The sequence below is a fragment of the Neophocaena asiaeorientalis genome, unplaced genomic scaffold, assembly GCF_003031525.2.
Source record: "Neophocaena asiaeorientalis asiaeorientalis breed wild unplaced genomic scaffold, Neophocaena_asiaeorientalis_V1.1 scaffold363, whole genome shotgun sequence".
NCBI lineage: Eukaryota > Metazoa > Chordata > Mammalia > Artiodactyla > Phocoenidae > Neophocaena > Neophocaena asiaeorientalis.
This window is the reverse complement of record NW_020172006.1, coordinates 1,751,425-1,770,558: the sequence shown is the minus strand read 5'-3', so window position 1 is coordinate 1,770,558 and position 19,134 is coordinate 1,751,425. Positions and strand designations below refer to the sequence as shown.

At 48.7% G+C, this 19,134-nt stretch overlaps 1 protein-coding gene across 1 annotated transcript in view; it reads left to right on the top strand.

Moving 5' to 3' along the window:
• Positions 1 to 19,134, top strand: part of TENM4 (teneurin transmembrane protein 4) — a 383,303-nt gene that overhangs the window by 160,780 nt on the left and 203,389 nt on the right. Inside the window, exons 4-5 of the mRNA XM_024749719.1 lie at positions 3,940 to 4,038; positions 5,430 to 5,665. Of these exons, the coding sequence (XP_024605487.1) occupies positions 3,940 to 4,038; positions 5,430 to 5,665 (335 nt within the window). The remainder of the gene's footprint in view (positions 1 to 3,939; positions 4,039 to 5,429; positions 5,666 to 19,134) is intronic.

Sequence of the window (19,134 nt, the reverse complement as noted above, 5' to 3'; positions counted from 1 at the left end):
GCCCAGGGCCCCCCTCAGGCTTAGAGGGGAGCCAGTCCCCTCCCCTCTCTAAGAAGAGCTTTAAGAGCAGTCTAGCACTACACTGCAGTTCCTTCTCCAAGCCAGCGGCAACTCTTTCCTTACAGGCAGCTTGGGGCTGTGAGGCGGGAGAGATCTGAGTTTGAGTCCCATCTCTAGCTTTCCACTGCCGTGTGATCTTAGTTTGTCACTTAACCTATCTGGGCCTCAGTTTCCATATCTGTAAAATGAGTTAACAACACCCACCAACATGAGGTCAGATGAATCCAGTGGCCATACCTGAGCTCCCAGCAGCAGTGGCTGGAGACCCTGCAGGACTGTGACCCAAGGAGGGCTCAGCGGCTCAGGTTCCCCATCAGGAAATCCTCATCACTTCTGTGTTTCAGAAGAACCAGAAACCCAGAGTGTTGGGGGCAGAGATAGACAGGAAATTTAGTAGGGCGCCTTGAACTGGGAGTCTGGACACCCGGGTTTTCGTTCCAGCTCTGCCACTGACTTGCTGTGTGGATAGGGGCAGGACACATGTCTCTCTGGGTCCTGGTTTTCTCAGCAGTCAAATGAGACCTAATAATTTGACCCAGAACTCAGTTTTGAAAGTACAGAATGAGGCTTACTATTTCAAGGCAATAATAGCATCCGAATAGGCAGCATTTCAGCAAGTGCTCATGTCACCCCAAACTCCCAAGTGAGCTAAATGATTAACATCCAAGTTAGCATGGGTGTGGACACTCTTTCAGGAATTCGTATGTACTCTATCACTCTAGAAACCCTTTGTTCTCTTGCATTGCCTCTCCCCTTGTTTGAATAGATCTGTACTTTTAGGAGATACTTGTCTGCTCTCTCTTTTTAAATAACTGTTTCCTTTTGAATTACAAAATTGAAAATTAAAATCACTCTTGATCCAGACAGTGGAAAATCCCCACCGTTAACATTTTCATCTTTTATCCTTTGTCTTTTTTCCCTGAATGAATTTATTTGTTTGTTTCTGATGCATCCTAAGTATAGATTTGACTCTCTGAGAGCATAGTCCTTACCTAGCGATGTAGGCCAGACTCCTACACATTCTGGCGAGCGTGCCACGCAGCCACCCTCAGGCCCTAGGGCGGCAGCAAGAACTCATCCCTGGGGCCCCCGGACAGGTGCAGTTAGGGCCTGCTCAGGCTGGGCTGTATAGACTATAAGAAGGCTGAAAATTTCCTCGTGAAATGCAGGGAATAGATGAAATAATAATACAACATCACCTGTGCTACCCTCAATTAAACGCCAGCTGCATGCTAGCAATATGTCAGCACGCTTATCTTTGTGTACCTCATCATCTGCAGTGTTCGGCAAATGTTATATGAGTGCCTGCTTCCATGTGTCAGGTATTCTTCTAGACTCTGGGCACACGGGCAGAGAATACGACCTGAGATTTCTACCCATGAAACTAAATGGCATTAGGAAAAAGCACAATAAGTGTATTATATACATACACACACACACACACACACACACATATACGTATATACATGTGTGTGTGTGTGCATGTCTAGTGCTATGTGGAAATCTAAAGCAGTGCAGGGGGCCAGTGGGTGACTAGAAAGAGTAGGGTGGGAGCTTTTATAGTTAGGGTGAGAAGGGAGGGACTGATCTGTACAGATATTTGGGGGCACGTGATTCAGGCAAGTAGCAGCAAAGGCTTAGCCTGTTGGAGAAACAGCGAGGAGGCCAGTGTAGCACAGAAAATGAGGTTGGAGAGGTAGCAGTGGGTCAGATCTTACAAGATCTTATGGGCTCCAGTAAGGACTGTGGTTTTATTCCTGTGATGCCATTGGAGGGATGAGAGCAGGGCAGTGGCATGAGCCAGGTGATACTTCAGGAGAAGTATCATCTGGATTTCTAACGAGAGTGAGTCTCCTGTCTTATGAACGATCAGAGAGACAGACTCACCTGCTTGAGGCCCCGGGGCATGATGGAACCAGACCCTGCTGACCCTGGGGCCTGTGTACCTCCCACTGTGTCACAAGACCTCCCATCAGGAGGCCATCTGTCTGGGGGCAGAAATGGGACTACTCTGAGGGACTCCCCTGCAGGAACTCCCAGGCTCTGTGGGATGCCCCGGGGTAGTGAACGCTGTCAGAACCGCCTGCCACGCAGGCTGCTGGACCCAGACTGCTTCAGGATCCTCTCAAAGGGAAGGTCCCCACCACCACGGCGGTACTCAGAGGCCCGGCTGCAAAACAGTGTTGCCTGTACCCAGGAGTGCCCGCGAAATGGTGCTCTGAGGTAGTACTTACAACCCCTTGCGTTGGTCTGTGAGGCCGGCCAGGGGCAAGGCCACAGGCTCGGCAGCGACCCAGGATTACAGGCAGGGAGGGCCTGAGCTCTGGCGTCAGACAAACTCAGGCTGCCGTCAAGCTCTGCCGCTTGTTTACTGTACAGTAGGACCTTAAGAGATGTTACTTCTCCGAGCCTTGCCGTGCCAGCCCGCAAAACAGAGATGATGGCAGAGACTTCGTAGGTTGTTGTGAAGAGGAAGATTTACACTGGATAATAGTTGCAGAGCTCTAGACAGTGAAAAGCATATGGTGGATGTAGGGTAGGTAGTCGCTATTATAGTTAGCATTAGTACTTCTGTAATCTTTGTTTAGCCCTTGAAAAGCTTCCAACATTCCTCAGTTGGTCCTATAGCAACCTGTGAGCTTAGTATTATTAGCCCCATTTTACAGATGAAAAAAGTAGTATAAGATTAGAAGAGGTTAAAGAAGTGTTTACACAAAGTCACACAGCACGAAAGCGGCAGAAAAGGGACTTGAATTTAGGTTTTCCGGTTCTTACGACCTGGTCAAAGTCAGAAGGGTGGTCCCTGGCAGGGCTGGGCGTGAAAGGTAGCTTTCTGCAGTCAGTCCTTCGCTTGGGCACACACAGCAGGCTGCATCCCCCACTGGCTTCTTCGAAATGATTCAAGGGAGGTGGCAGCAATCCTGAAATATCAGAAAACAGGATCCCATGCACTCATGTGTGAGTGACGCCACTTAGCAGGCATGGTTGAGACTAAAATAGCTAGTGTGTCTACCTGCATTCTGGATCCCGAAACGTTGCACTGCCCTCAGTGCATGTGGAGGGACAAAAGAGCCTCCCCCCCTGTCTCTGTGGGGTGCCAACCTCACCAATCAATCGTCACCCAGGTCCCTGCACTGCCAAAGGGCCCTGACTCTCCAGTATCATCACAGCTTGGGGACTTGTGAGAAATGCAGGTCCCCAGGCCCCCAACACCCACTGACCCCGAATTTCTGGGGCTGGGTCTCGGCAAAGCACAGCTCTCCGGAGGATTCTGGTGCTTACGCAAGTTTGAAAACCACAGCTTTAGAAGCAAATGGCCCAAAATGCTTGTCTGTCTTTTTCCTTTGGACAAGCAAAGTACGCATCGCCGGCTGTTGTTAAAGCAGATGTAGGCAGGGTGAAGTAGAGGAGAAAGCACAGGCTTCGGAACAGATAAAGTTGCGCTCAAATTCCTGCTTTGAACCTTGCTAGCTGGTAGCCTTGACTGGCCCTGGGACCTCTCCACATCTCCATTTCCTCGTCTGTATAATGGGGATGACACTGCCTTCCTTGCACTGCCTCTTTTGAAGACTTGAGATAAATGGATATAACATGCCTAGCTCAGCACCTGAGCCATAGTCAGTCTTCACCAGTCAGATCTGTGATTTGATGCGCACAACTGGCAGACATACAGGTTTGTATGGAGAGTACTCCCTCCAGATGCCCCGGGCCAGGCAGACCCCGGGCACCTGTGGCTTGCACACAGACCCATTGCCTGGAAACTGCATCCTGTTGGTCTCAAGCACAGCTGCACCCGTCAGCCACTTTGTGTGTTTCTCTACTCTCCCCCTTCATTGATGCATGACTCATTGCTTCATTCATGTCTCCATGTGTGCATAGAAACCTAGGCAAGCAGCCATTCCTAGGGACATTGCAGGACAACCTCATTGAGATGGACATTCTCAGCGCCTCCCGCCATGACGGGTCTTACAGTGATGGGTAGGTGCCATCCCCATGCTTCTCCTGTCTGTGTGTGCGCTCTCCCTGTGGCTCCTGCACTGCATGCAGACTCTGAGACCTTTCCCTGGGATCTCCTGGGGGAAGTGATGAGGCCATGTTGCATGCCCATCCCCAAGTCCATGTTCAGCTTGCAAGAGTTTATCCTTGGAATACACTGTCCCCCGGCATATTAACAGCAGTCCTGTTAATATGACGCTCCTGGCATCTCATTGGCTGCCTCTGCCATTCTGAAAGCCATCTCATGTAGCAGCTTTTATGCAGCACAGGCCCTATATTGTGTGTATGCTGGCCCTGAGTATGTATTCTGTGGCCTGAGTCATCTTGCACCCCAGCAGGGTACAAGATTCCTCTAAGTATTACCTTTGACCCCAAGACTTCAGGGGCATGCAGTGCAACCAGTGCACCCGGTTTCCCAGGCTGTGTCCCAGTCCTCTCATGGCCATGGTTAAAGCCAAGCTGTGGAGGACTTCCTGGCACTTAGTTTGGCCACAACCATGTGCTCTGACCTTGCCGTGCGGCCCTCAAGACTGTAGCCAGGCTGCAGTTGCCCATCTGTCCCCTCCCATGGCTTTTACCAGGGGCTTTTAAAATTGAAGTATCTTTTTTTTAAGATTTATTATTTATATTTGCCTGCGACACGTGGGATCTTAGTTCCCCGACCAGGGCTCGAACCCACGTCCCCTGCATCCATCGTAAGGCAGATTCTTTACCCCTAGACCACCAGGGAAGGCCCAGCAGACTGGCTTTTGAGGAGAGTCCTTAGAAGGCATTTGCTGCCGTTGGCTGTGTAACAGCCACTAGGGGGCTCTTGACCATGGCAGAGCTTAGTGGTGGTTTCTTGGTTCCCACTCCTACCAAAACCCCCTTTAAAACGATTGGTAGTTTATTCCTCCACCACGGTACAAAGTCAAAGGACGTATTGGAGGGAGACGGAAATTTTTCGGTTTCATAATCTCCAGGGGGCAGAAAAGGATTTTAGACACGTTCCAAATTACTGCAATAATTTTAGAAAATATCTAGTTTATTCCCCAAGAAACAGCATCCCAGCCCCATCCCTTCCCAGGAAAAGGATCTCAACACTCAGCCTTCTGTCCAGTTGGTAACACCTTCCGCCTTGGCTTGGGTGGGTTCCCCATGGGCAGGGCTGTCCCATCCGTGTTTCGTGGAAACGTGTCTTCGTGTGCCCTGTTTTATGGTCTGGTACGTGATTCTCTGTTTTTCTGTCCCTCTGTCTCCTCCGTGGTGATTCTCTCTCTCTCTCCCCAGGCTCCTCTGCATGCTTCTTCTACTGCTGCCTGCATCCTCAGGTCAGTGTGGGCTCCTGGTGAGTCGTCAGCCCCTGACGCCCTCTGGCTTCTCTCCATCCACAGGCACTTCCTCTTCAAGCCGGGAGGCACCTCCCCACTCTTCTGCACCACGTCGCCGGGGTACCCTCTGACGTCCAGCACCGTGTACTCACCTCCGCCCCGACCCCTGCCCCGTAGCACCTTCTCCCGACCGGCCTTCAACCTCAAGAAGCCCTCCAAGTACTGTAACTGGAAATGCGCGGCCCTGAGCGCCGTTGCCATCTCGGCCACGCTGCTGGTCCTGCTGGCGTACTTCGTGGGTAAGCACCTCCCTCACCCCAGCTTCCCTTGGGTCCCCTTTGGCCCATAGGGCAGTGACCGAGACACCTGTGGGCATGAAGGCACCTTGCCAGCACGGCAGTCAGAGCTTGCAGGGTGAGCCGCGCAGCCCTGGATCACTGGCCTGGCCTGCACCCGCCCCCCTCCCCCCGCCCTGACTATCCAGGTCAGCTCTCAGGGCCCTCTCTCTCGTGCTCCTGCACGTATACCAGGGAGGAAGCTCTGCGTCGGCTCTCTCGTGTGGCGGAGGCCTGGCGTCAGGCAAAAGCACTCACCGAGACCGGCTTTTGACGTGGTCATCTGTGACATGAGTGTCATAGATGGGAGTCACTAGAAATGAAATGACAAGTTGGGCAGCTGAACAGGAGGCTGGCCTCTCCTGTCGGTGCCACAGCGAGGAGCAGGAAGGAGGCAGGGCGCCCTGGGGTTGGAGACAAACTGCCAAAGGTCAGAGTGTGTGACCTCAAGCCAGACGGCATGTCCGAAGGTGGTGGTCGGGCAGGGCCATCCGTGGGGAGCCAAGGTCAAGTGTCAGAAAGGGTCCCAGGGAGCAGTTAGAGCTGCCTGAGCGAGCGCAGAGACCCAGAGCAGCACTGATCGGCCTTCCTACCGGACCCCAGGGCACGTCCGTGATGTAAGAAACTCCTCCGGACCCACTGCCCCGCTTACGATGCCTCCCACTGTGCACTCTTTTGACTTATTTGCAGCACAGTCTGGTTTCCTGCTTCAGACCCCTGTGTTTGGTCTTCGGTCTGCTCCCAGGAAAGCTATTAATCTGAAGAGATCTCGGAGTGTTGTGCAGAGTCTGCTGCCTCTATGACAATCAGCCTCTTAGTAAAGGCACCCAGCGGGGTGGGCTTAACCCTCTGTCCTTTCCAGCCTTCCAATTCTATAATTCTAAGATTTAAGGTAGGTCAGACCAGCTTGAGAAGGCCTCAAACCCACGCTAAGGCATTCTGAGGTTATTCTATCGGCAAAGGGAACCTTTTAGTATAAGCCCAATAAATAGAAATGGAACTAGCTGGCAGAAGCCAAAGGAAGACTGAGTGCCGCCCATTGTGAAAAAGAACTTAGCGACAGGCAAAGTCATTGTGGATGGAAAAGAACTGTCTTGAGAGGTCTGGCTCCCACTTGTTCGGGATGCGGAGAAGGGGTTCAAGCATGGTTGGGGGTTTGGGTGCTGTAAGCTGTAAGGTTACTTCCCTTTCAAGATCTTTGAATGAAATAAAAACAAGTAACTAGGAAAACGATAGCCCTGCAAACAAGGAGGTATCCTTAAACATCTCGAGGTATAATAAGCCTCACCTGGTATCCGGGGTCTCTTTTCCCCCTGTGAAGATTGGCTTACAGAATTTCACGGCATCAGGGTCAGGTTGGCATACATGTTTTATCTATTCTTCTGTCTGATTGATTAGCTGTCGCCACCTAGAAAGCTGTGTTGAGAAGGATCCCAAGGCTATATTCAGACTCGATGGAAAAGAGTCTCTGTGATTGATTACTGATGTCTGTTGTGGTCACAGGAATGGAGAATATGGATGACATACCACGTATTTGCCATCCCTGCCCTGGGTTATTGGGTAAAAGGAATAGCCAAACTGGGAAAGGTCAGCACCCACCCAGGCTCTGCACGAGGTTCATGATTGATGTAGATTGGGTTACTGGTGTGGGTTGTGGGGTTCCAAGCACTGTCACCTGGCATGGAAGTTTCTTTGTGGCACTCCCAATACTGTATCCCCACCAACCACTAGCACAGCCCTTGCTTTTGACTGACGTTATTGTATTTCATAGATGAATAGACTTTTGAACAGGCAGTGTCACTGTTCATCAAGAGTTGAGTAGTTCACTACATATAGACATCAACTTGTTTTGTGTTGAAGTCAAGGTTTATACTAGGTACTATGTAACCTAGTTCAGAAAGAAAGCATCAATCTTTATATGATTAAATGAGCTCTCTCCTGCTTTCCATCCCGTGGGCTCCTTCGTCTCCCATTTAGTAAGAATACACCGTCCATCATCAGCTATCTAAAGATAGGGGCTACTGTGGACAGTAGTGAGTTCCCTACCTAGGAAGGGTGCAAATAGTGCTTATGACCATGTAAGCAAGAAAAAGATTCATTCATTGACGGGGCATGTTCTCTGGAGAACCTTTACTTTTCCTTCCAACATTGATAGTCTCAGAATCTACGATTTTGTGAAGTTTCTTTTTCATTCAGCAAACGAAACAGGGTAGGTACCTTGAGTCAGGCACTGTGCTGCATGCTAGGGCCAACAATATATTCCCTACTCTTGAGGTGTTTGTAGCTTAGAAGCAGTGATTGATATGATATGATAACATAGCAGTGTTAGAAGTGGCTGAGGCAGCTCAGGGGCTATTGGGATACCCAGCCCCAGCCAGGAGGACTAGGGGTGGTTTCCTGTGAAAGGTGATGTTTTAGCTGACTCTTCAAGTCACAGCCAGAAGTAGACGTGAAGGAAAGGAATTTCAAACCAAGGAACATTTCAAAGTCTCGAAAGAGGATGATGTGATGGCAAAAGGGGTTTCTGTGTTTGAAGCATCTGAGGGGTGTCGGGGACATGACTGGAGCTAATGCAGGACAGTTTGGTCAGATTATGAAGATCACCGTGGAGGCCAAGCTAAGGACCTTACTGGATGGGCAACAGGGAGCCATTGAAGGGCTTTAAGCAGTGGCAGGACATAGTCAGGTGTTTATCTCAGAAAGGTAAGGATGGAGGAAGAAAGAACAGGCCCTATTGCATAAACAAGTCAGGAGACGCTGAGGGCTTCAACTAAGAGGGTGACAGTGTAGGTTGGGGGTAGGGTAGATGTGAGGTCGATTTGGGAGAATTCGTCTCTCAAGTTAGGAGACGTCAGTCCACTGAGAATGTGTCCTTGCCAAGAATAAATACATCCTTCTGACAAAGCCCGATGTATATAGAAAACTTAAAACAGGAGTTTAGATTCTGTATCCAAGGACCAGGTCAGAGAGGCAAGCCTGGGGTGTTCCCTTTGTTACCTGGAAACTCAGCAAGGTGCTGGGGCAGAGCTCACACCGGCCTGAGAACCTGGATTCCACTCCCAGCTCAGCCACTGAGCAGCTTGGGCAACTCACTTCTCTCTCTGAGTTCTGATTTCTCATCTAGAAAACCGGCACGACCCATCACCTCAGAAGGATGCTTAGGAGTCTGGAGTAAGAGTAAGCTAATGCAGTGAATGCACTGCAGGTGCGAGGTGAGTGCCTACCTAACCTCATGGGCTGGGTTGGCAGCCTTGCGCTTGCTTTCCTCCAGTTGCTGGGGCCAGGGACGAGCTCTTGTTGCTTAGCCATCATCACAGGCTGTGAGGACTAACTTGTAAGGAACTATCAATTATTAAAAATCAAAGTAATTGTCTCTGTTGAGCACGACTATCCTTAACAAAGACTTTGCTAGCAGACCAACTCATCAACAGGCAAAAAGCACAGATATTTAATTAGATTTTTGATGAAAATTGTGTTTAATTTCAAGGATAATCAATTATTAATTACTGTAATGAGCACGTCTGACTGGGTTTACTAATTAGCTCATTTAAAAATTATGAATAACCTTTTCATTTGTAATTATTTTCTACATCCTATCAAGTTCCAGATAAGAATTGCATCACCCCACCAGCAGAGGGGGAGTGGAAAACAGAGGGCGGGAAAGATTTGTTCTTTCTCTGGTGTCTGCTCAGGGTTGCCATGTCTGGACAGAACTCTGACAGATCCACTTAACATTCAGTTTCTTAGTTGGAAAGTTTATTGGGAAACAAGCAACCAGTGGCCTTTCATTTGTAGAGATGTGTGCAGTTATTTTCATAGGAAGATAGAGAAATTGGAGTCAGCACTTACCACCCACAAAGGCTGCAGGACCCAGGGCCTTGCCTTTGGGCCGTCTTCTGGTCCCCTGGGATGTTACGGGTTGCTCTGGCCTGGGCTGGGAATCCAGGGAGGACCCTCACTGAGCCTGGGAGATCTCTTCCGAGAGACGATGTGTATTTTTGCCTCTGAAGGACACCCATTCAGAGAGGCTGCCATTGGGGTGAGTGCCTTGCTTTAGTCACCCACTCTCCCTATGAGGGTTTTCGGGTCCTTTTAGTCTCCATTTGAATACCCTGCCTCTGCTTTTCCGAAGAAAAAAAATCTGTTTGCAGAACAAAATGGGGAGAGAATGATGTGAGGGGAAAGTTAGTTGTAAGTCAAACCATGAAACTTGTGCAGCCATGGCCATAATGCTTTATTTGATAGCATTTAATTGTTTTAAAAACGTTTTCACCCAAAAAAGCAGTGTGGTTTAGAGTAGTAAAAATAACAGGGGTCACTTTTTATCATTAATAATCAGAGCAGTTTGCTTTTTTTTTTTTTCCAGTACGCGGGCCTCTCACTGTTGTGGCCTCTCACTTTTGTGGCCTCTCCCGTTGCGGAGCACAGGCTCCGAACGTGCAGGCTTAGCGGCCACGGCTCACGGGCCCAGCCGCTCCGCGGAATGTGGGATCCTCCCAGACCGGGGCACGAACCCGTGTCCCCTGCATCGGCAGGCAGACTCTCAACCACTGCGCCACCAGGGAAGCCCGAGCGGTTTGCTTTGATTGTGCCCTGTCGACATGGCCCTGACTGTTCTAAGCACTTTGCTTGTGTTTTCTTATTGAAATCTCCCAGCAACTCTATGGGTTATTATCTCCAGTTTACAGATGAGGACATGGAGACCCAGTGAGCTTAAGTAACTCACCCACTGCCATACAGTAAATGGCAGGACTGTGCACTCAGCCTCTTGAGCTGGTGCTTTTAATTTTTTTTTTTTTCTCTTTTGTGCTCACAGTCTTAAGCCTTATACTGTAACTTTGCCTCCTTGTATCTGGTATTCTAAATTTTTACTATGTACCTAGCATCGATCCAAGCCATTACTATACACGTATCATCTCTCTGAACACTCGTAACAGTTCTGTATTTCCTGGAAGAGGAAACTAAAGCTCAGAGAAATTAACTACTTGCCAGGGTCACACAACGAGTGAATGACACAGGATTTCAAAGGCCATACTCTCAGCCACTACACTGTAGGTCAAATGATGGAGGATCAAAAGACCCCATTCAGGCCCTGGCTCCGTCCCTTGCTGGCTGTGTAAACTTGAGCAAGTTGCTTAACTTCTCTGAACTTCAGTTTCCACTTTCCTTATAGCTCTTATAATGGATGTGGCTGGAATGATTAGGCCCATTTTATAGGCGAGGAAACTGAGGGTAGCATCATGGTTGAGAGTGTGGGTTCTGGAATAAGGCTGCCTGCTTTTCAAATCTCAGCTCTGCTGCTTACATGCTTTCTGACCTTAGGCAAGTTTATTTAACTGCTCTCAGCCTCAGTTTACCCTTCTGTAAAATGGGGATGATAATAGTGGCCGTTTCACGGGGTTTTGTGACGTCCCAGTAAGATAATTTGCATAAAGCACCTATCCCATTGCCTGGCACAGAGTTGGCTCTCAGTAAAAGTTTGATTCTATTGTGGTTATTGACAGTATTATTAGTACTTTTAGCATCCCATGGAAAAGACTAAGTCTTGAGTGAGAACTTGGGCCAGTGTCGTTTCATGGCAGTGCCTGTGAGCTTCCCAGCCTGCATTAGTCACAAGGGCAGCTGACAGAACAATCGGGGGCCCTGTCAGAAAGCATTTGTAGGGATGTCTCACTGTTCCAGGGAGGCGGCTGCAAGGAGAATCGTTACCCGAAAAACAACTCACGTCATTTCTTTAACTAGGACAAAAGTTGATTTTTGCTTCACTGCCAGTTGCCTCTATCCAGAGAAAACTGACAGCTTCCCTCGTGTTCTGAATCCCTATGTGAAAAGCAGACACTGAGTACTGCAGAAGAGTACGGAGTTGTATCTTGAGGACTCGTCAGGCACCTGTCTAGCCAGATAGGCCTTTGGAATAGGAGACCAAAAAGGCTTGTTAACAGTACAAAAACCAGGAAGAGCTTTGCATTTAAACAGAGACCCAAGAGTGCCCGGGAGCTATTTCTTTCATTGTCAGGTCCAGGTCCCCCTGGAGGGGGGTGGGGCTCATCCTCTAGGATTTCTCTAAGGCGGCAGGATGTTCTGATCAGAAGACAGGATTCAGTGGAAATCTCAGCTCTGCCACTCCGCCTGTGTGACCCTTTTGAGCTTTGGTTTCCTTATCTGCAAAGCGGGAAGAAGAATACTTCCTTCTTGAGGCTGTTGTACAGGTTAAAGGAGACGATGTTGAAAAAACACAAGGCACATGACAAAGGAGGAGTCCCTTGCTGGTAGCCTTGGGAGAGGGTTGTTATGGACCTCAGTATCTCAGCCCAGGATGGGGTGGGAGTGCGTGATCCTCTTAGGCCCTTCCCTCTCTGTAGAGCGATGCCCATAGGAAATTGAACCAGGACGTTGAGGGTGGAGTCCCAAGTGTGTGCTACAGCAGCCTCTTGGTAACTGCAGGGGAACTTTCCAACATGCTCCGTAGCCATAAGGGACTCCTTCTTTAAACTAGGTAACATTTTTCACCTCTACCAGCAGCTGATTGTGGATTGGAAAAAAAATCTGAACCCTTGCTCGAAGTGGTATGAGCTTAATTTATAAGTGAGAATGTTGTGAAGCTTAATTGCCTCTTTTCAAAAGGCAGCTTCCAGAGAGCATTGCTGGTTGGAATATTATTGCAGTTCGTGGTCTGGAAGAGCCTGGGTCAACCGGCTCTTGAAGTCATCTGGGCAGTGTTGACAGAGGTGGACTTGGGCACTCAATGTGACTTGCACAGACTTTTGCAGGCTCCCTCAAGATCCCTGACACTGACCGTGCACACAGGCACACGTGATTTCAGCAGAGCAGCAGTCCAGGCAGAAGGGGTCTTAGGCTTCCCTCCTCTTTGGGAGTGTGGTCTCCTGTCTCCTAATGTCTTATTCTCTGCTGTATACTCGGCCGCTAATACTCAGCCTGCCCCAAGGTAGCTGTGCTCAGTAAGATGTGGTTGAATAAAAGACCTTGCAAGATGGTAAAATCTGCCCAGGGTTTTCTAGGCAGGATAGCGTGGGCACAAGCATGGTGGCAGAAATGCGCATTTTATGTCCTGGGGTTCAGGTACCGGGGAAATGGACATGAAATGAGTAGAGAAAGGATTAGAAATAGAGGCCAGGGTGATTGTACCCGCTGCTGCCCCGCAGTTATCCGCATCTGGTTCGAACAGCTCATGCAGTATCAGGATCTCAGATGCCATTTGCCTTCTAAGCACAGGCCCATTGCACTCTGGGCCTGGGTGTTATTAGTGAGCAGTAAGGCTCATTTTCTCCCCTTTTTCTTCGACTTCACATCAGGCCTTTTGGACAGAAGCCATAGATTTAGCTTTATAGCCCAAAGAATGGGAAACGGAGATGATTGAACTTGATCTTTTAGGTGGAGAAAAAAGTGATAAAGATACAGGATGCTGTATTAAAGGCTTTCTCTCCAAGATTGATTCCTTCATGCTGCTCTGCAGGAATTGCTAATAGCAAGATATATATAGATTGTTCTCCTTATGACAGACTCCAGACAAATATCCTTCAGCCCCCCAAAAGGAGGACTTGAGGAGGCTAGCGTGGCCCCCTGCAGCGGTCTGAAACGCCACCACGCAGAGGAGGGGGCAGACTTGCTCTGTGAGATTGCCGAGGGCAGAACAAGGCCCTCTGGCTGAAAATGATGGGAAGGCCGATTCCAGCTCTGGGAGAAGACTTCCCTCACAAGACAGCTGCCTGTCTGGAGTGGGCTGCTTGAGAGCGGTGTCTGCAGTGAGAGGGGCGACTCTTAAGTGCCCCAGCTCCACAGACCAGGGGATCTTGTCCTCATTATCCTTCTGCCATTCCTATCTATGCCACCCATACGAGGACTTAATCTTCTTCGGATGAGTTTCTGAACCTGTAAAACAGGAGTAAACAAAAGACTAGCTGAAATGATTAAGTCATTCAACGTGCTTCAGCTCAGCATGAGAGAAAATTGTCCGTCTTGCGGACCTCATGCTCTCCCCACCCTCCGATCTTCTCCCATTGGTGACTGAACCCAACCAAGAGCCAGAGGCCAAGCGGACCCATTGGTCCAGACCATGTGGATCAGCCTCCCCGGGCACAGAGCAGGGTAGGGAAGGATATAGGGTGGATCTGGAGGGCAAATGGATAACATCATTTGCCCTCCAGGAGAAGTATCCCCACTCTTCTCAGTTCTTGTCCTAGCAGTGTTCAGGGCCCAAGACTAGGATTGAGACCCATACCACACTCGGGCGTGTCTCCCTCACCTGTACACCTACTCAGCCATCAGGCCCCGAATGCTTGTATTTAAAAGCAGATTTATTGAGATATCATTTGCATACAGAAGATTAGCAGTTTTTAGTTGTACCATTCTATGAATTCTGACAGAGTTGTGTGACCATCGCTACCATCAAAACACAGAACACACGCTTCCCTGGTGGCGCAGTGGTTGAGAGTCCGCCTGCCGATGCAGGGGACACGGGTTCGTGCCCCGGTCCGGGAAGATCCCACATGCCGCGGAGTGGCTGGGCCCGTGAGCCATGGCTGCTGAGCCTACGTGTCTGGAGCCTGTGCTCTGCAACGGGAGAGGCCACAGCAGTGAGAGGCCCGCGTACCGGGGGAAAAAAAAAAAAAGAACACTTCTGTCACACCAAAAGTTCCATTTTTTTAAATCAGTCCTGTTTCCTCATCTTCAGCCTTGGGCCACCACTCATCCGTTCCACATCTCGGTAGTTTTTGGTACCGTTTTTGAGATGTGTAGTAAAGAAGTGATTTATTTACTGGATTCAAAATCAGGTGTTACCTACAATAACCTTCAAACTTTAAGACATCAAAGTGTTTTTGAGAAAATTTAAAGACATGATTTAAAATTTAAGATACGAGGGCAAACAACGGAAACATTCTAGGGTTCTCTGTGTGTTGTGCTTGACCTCCTTGGAGGATCACAGCCACAAGCTTCCGTGTAGTCAGCATGTGTATTTTCTTCTGCCTTTTTCAGGGACCATCTTTTTGTACACATTTTTAAGTATTGACACAAAATTCTCATTCTTGTCAAGTTTAATACCTTTATCATATTGGTGCCATTATTATATCATTGTATTCCTTTGTTTCCAACTGTTTGCTCTTATAGATAGCACTTCTGTAACCAGAATGAAAGAAAACCTCTTCTGTTTTCTTCTTTCACTTACTTTGGGGAGGGTGTGTCCCCCTGAGCAGGATTTTTTTGGGGGGTCACAAGATATGGACAGTTTAAAGCTCTTGTGACTCACTCCTTGCTAGGGGCTCCTCAGAAGGAAAGGACTGAATCCCCAGGCTCCCAGCTAGGTGTCCAGTTTCCCCACAGTGCTGCTAGCATGCAGCTTTGTGTCTGATCTTGGTGGGTCAGCTGGTTTAATGAATGGGGGCCGGGGGAGGTTACAGGTGGCCCCGAGACCCAGAGAGGTAAAGGGATCTTCATTCCTGGAAGGAACCACACGCCTTCTCCCAGTCAGTTCCCTTTCGAGAGCCTAGCTCACACGTCCCTTCCTCAGCGAATCTCCTCTGACCCCTTCGCCGTAAGCCAGGAACGCAGTCATATGCTCTTATAGTGCTCAGGGGTCTCACGGTCATTGCAGCCGCGGACTATGTCTTGGATTCGCTCAGCTCTGTCTCCACCGTCAGACTGTAAGCTCCATGGGGGTGGAAGCAATTTCTGTCTTGCCCAGTGCTATAGCCACAGCTTCTCGTACCAGGGTGTGGCAGGATGTAGCCTGCGTTCAGCCAAAGTTTGTTGAAGGAGAGAAAGGAGGGACGTCAGGACCAGAAGCGAACTGAGGGAACACAGGTGAAAAGTCTAGAGGCAGGGAGATCATGTGAGAGTGAAAATGGTTACTGGAAACTAAGGGGAGAGAATACCAGAGGTGGCTTCCAAAATGTAGTCGGTGTAGGGCACACACTTTGTCTTTTGCTTACACCTGTGAGACTTGAAGCGAGAACCTTGCCCTCTCTGAGCCTCGGTTTCCTCCTCTGTGAAAGCAGGTAATAGGCTGTTCTGGGGATGCAATGACCATCGGGCACCTAGTTCTTTCTAATAAGAGCCACTAGTGAATGACATCTGTCTTCCTCTCCCCCTAGCAAACAAGTTGTGTTGAATTTGAGGGCCAAGCCGTCCCGAGTTTGGAAATGCCTCAAAAAAGAAAGGACCCAAATTTATTAGTATATTCATTTTTTTATAACAGTGGCAGCTCCAGAGACAACACACTGTCCCAGGACTCGGGGGGCCTTGTCCTGTGGGTAGTTTCAAGGCCCCCAAAGAGGCAGCATAGCCGTGGTTGGTCAGGGAGTAGCCCCAGCTATGTGGCCGGGGTGCTCCTTCCCCAACTGCACCCTGGGAGTGTGGAAAAGGAATCGATTTCTACAGATTTTTAGCATCCTTGGAAAGAACATGTCCCCAAGTCCTTGTTTTTATTCTGAACTAATTACTGTGAAATAACATAATTTAATTGCACTTCGATGCAGAGAGAAAGTGAGAGTGGTCTCCCTGATGGCTGTTTTTTCACTGTCGTAAATACCTGGCTTGTAGAGAGGAGGTCCGTACAGTCAGGGCTGTGCTTTGTGCTGCAGGCTAGGGACAGAGGTGAGGAAGCCCAGCCAAGCGGCTCTTCATTTCAGGGGGAAAAAAAAGAGAGGGGCGGGAAAGGGGAGAGGAAGTGAGACGGCAGTAAAGAAACACAGTGTTTTTTTCCTTCCATCAGTAAAACAACAAAACCACAACTAAAAGGCTTCATCCTCCTAAAGACAGCAGTACAGTCTAATAGCAAAAGCACAGACTTCACCCTCCAGCCGTGCTCACACAGGTTTTTCCATCTCTCTGCATCTTGGTTTCCTCATGGATAATTTTGTCCATTAATATCCAAGAGGTGTTTAAGTGACAGAACATCTGCTAAAGGTCCAGTTCGGTGAGTGGTCCATGGTGGGTGCTGAGGAAATACAGATCTCACCCTTCCGGGCAGCTGGATCACCCAGAGATTTGAACCCAAGATTCAGCAGCGAAGGGCCATCTGCAGATGCAGGGATTTCAGGTAATCTGGGATGAAGTCGAGGGAGCTTCCCCAAGCTCAGGTTTGAGACACTGGGGAGCATTCAACTGAGCCTGCCTGCTGGGTTGTGTCCTGGGCTACAGTGACAGACAAAGCCAGGTAAGCTAGCATCACTGCTTTGAGTCTTCCGTGGTTTCATAGACAGCCAGATGTGTAGGAGCCCAAGGCAATAGTAGACAGATGATAAAAGCATGTTACTGGAGTTTGAACTTTACCCCTGTGGGAGCCTGAAGGAGAGAGCAATTCATTGTAACCAGGAAGATCAGGTAAATTTCCCCAAGGCACTGAGCCTTGTAAATCAAGTAAGATGTTAAAAGAGAAACTAGGAATGGTTTTCTGGAAGATGGAACAGTCTAGACAAAGGCAAAGGACAATAGATAGGAATGTTGGCTATTTTTTTGGCACGTGTGTCAGAAGACTGTGCATTAAACTATCCATCTGTGCATTGGATCTACTGCGGGCCTCAGTCTCTCTCTTACTGAAGGCTCTTGAATGTAGAACTACGGAAACCACAGGCACTGCAGGAGGACGCTGGCTGCCTTCCCCCTTAGAACAGAGGCTCCACTGGGCAGATACATAATAAATCCCTTGCCTTCATGTGAGGCCTGTCAAACCCATCAGTCCTCTCCAGCAGGCTCTGCACTGTGTAGGATTATTCGCTGCAAGCCCCAGATGGGGAAACTGGGCCTGCTGCAGTTAAATTACTTGTTTACCTGGAACGACTGGTAAGTAATAGAGCTGGGCCTAGAAACCAGATTTTCTGAATCCAAGTCCTGTGTTCCTTATGTAGACCATGCCAGCTCTCTGACGCCTTTCTCTGCTGCTGTGCTCCATACCCAAGGCTCAGAGCAAACAAGGGGGTGCTTTGCCATTCTGTCTGGGACTTTCTCCTGCCCCTGCTCCCAGCTTCCCTCCCGCAACCTACCCTGATCTAACAGAGGTGGCAGCTCACATGTGTTGAGAGCTAACCATGTTCCAGGCATGTTCTGAGTGTTATATATATTTCTCATTTAATCTTCTTAACAATCCTACCTATCCAACAAATATTTGTCAGGTACCAGCCGGGTGCTAGGTACCATTCTATTTTTATTTCCATTTCATAGATGAGAAACTGAGACCTGAGGAAATTATTAAGTCAGTTGTTCAAGGCCACGTCACTAGTGAGTGTGAGAGCCAGGATTTGCCCCCAGAGCTTGCCCTCTTCCCACTGTGCTCTACGATTCCCGTAGCTGGAGTGGGGCTGGAGCGGGGCTGGGACGGTTCACCTGATCTGAACTGCTGAGAGGATGCACAGAGCTCCTTACTAAAGAGAGAAACTACCTTATTTTCCTAAGGAAGAAAAATTGGCATCCATCTGCCCTGGGCCATGCACTGTGCCAGGATTGCTATGTACCTGTGGCATTGAGTGGAGCTGTGGTTTGTACCCAGAGTGCTTCAGGATTGGAGAGCAAAGGAGGCCCAGATGTCATCAGGGGACCTCGGTACACATCGCTTATTGAGCACTAGCCCTTCGTGTTATCTGATTCACCTGTTCTCCAGGCTTCATGTACTGTGGCATTAGATTGTCACCAGTGTAACATTACATTTTGGAGGGAGCCTTTCCTGCTGGTGTGTGGCAAACAGCTAGATTTATTGTGCCCTTGAGCCTGGAGTTAGGATTTTGTTCACAGCCTCCAGTGGGGGAAGAGAAAAAATGCCAGTATCATTAATTGAGCTGTGGCCTGCATTTCATCACATTGTCCTAAATTTTACCGCTCAGGCCATCTGTAGAATTCTACAGCAAGACAGACTCATTGGACTCCTATGTGTGTCTTAGTGTATGAGTCTCTGTGTGTGAGTACACACATGACACCACCCAGTATGGATGCAAAAAAAAAGGTATTTGAGAGGAGATGGAGTTGGGGGTAACAAAGATTAAATGAGAATTTTAGGAGAAGTAGCATTTTTCTTTACCTGAAAACTGGAAACTCTTCTTTTGCTTGTTTATGCCTCCTCACTTTTCTGTAGAGCATTAAGTCCATTGAATTGTACTGTGATTACCCCTAATGGTATCGGTCTGGGGCTGTGTAGAAAGTTTCACATGTAAATCTTGGCATTAGTCTGTGTATTAAACTTTGGGTGTTCTTTCTTTCATTGATTAACTTTTAAACAACATAATAATGATGTCTTATATTTTCAATACACTTCAAAAGGACTTGCCTTAAATTTAATCCTTATAAGAACCTGGGAGGTGGTTTTGTATTCTTTCCCTTTCTACAGATGAAAAAACTGAGGGTCAGAGTGGTTAGGTGACGTATTTGCAGATGCATAGCTGGTAAGGGCCAGAGCTGGGAGTCCAGCTATCTCTGCAGATCTGCTC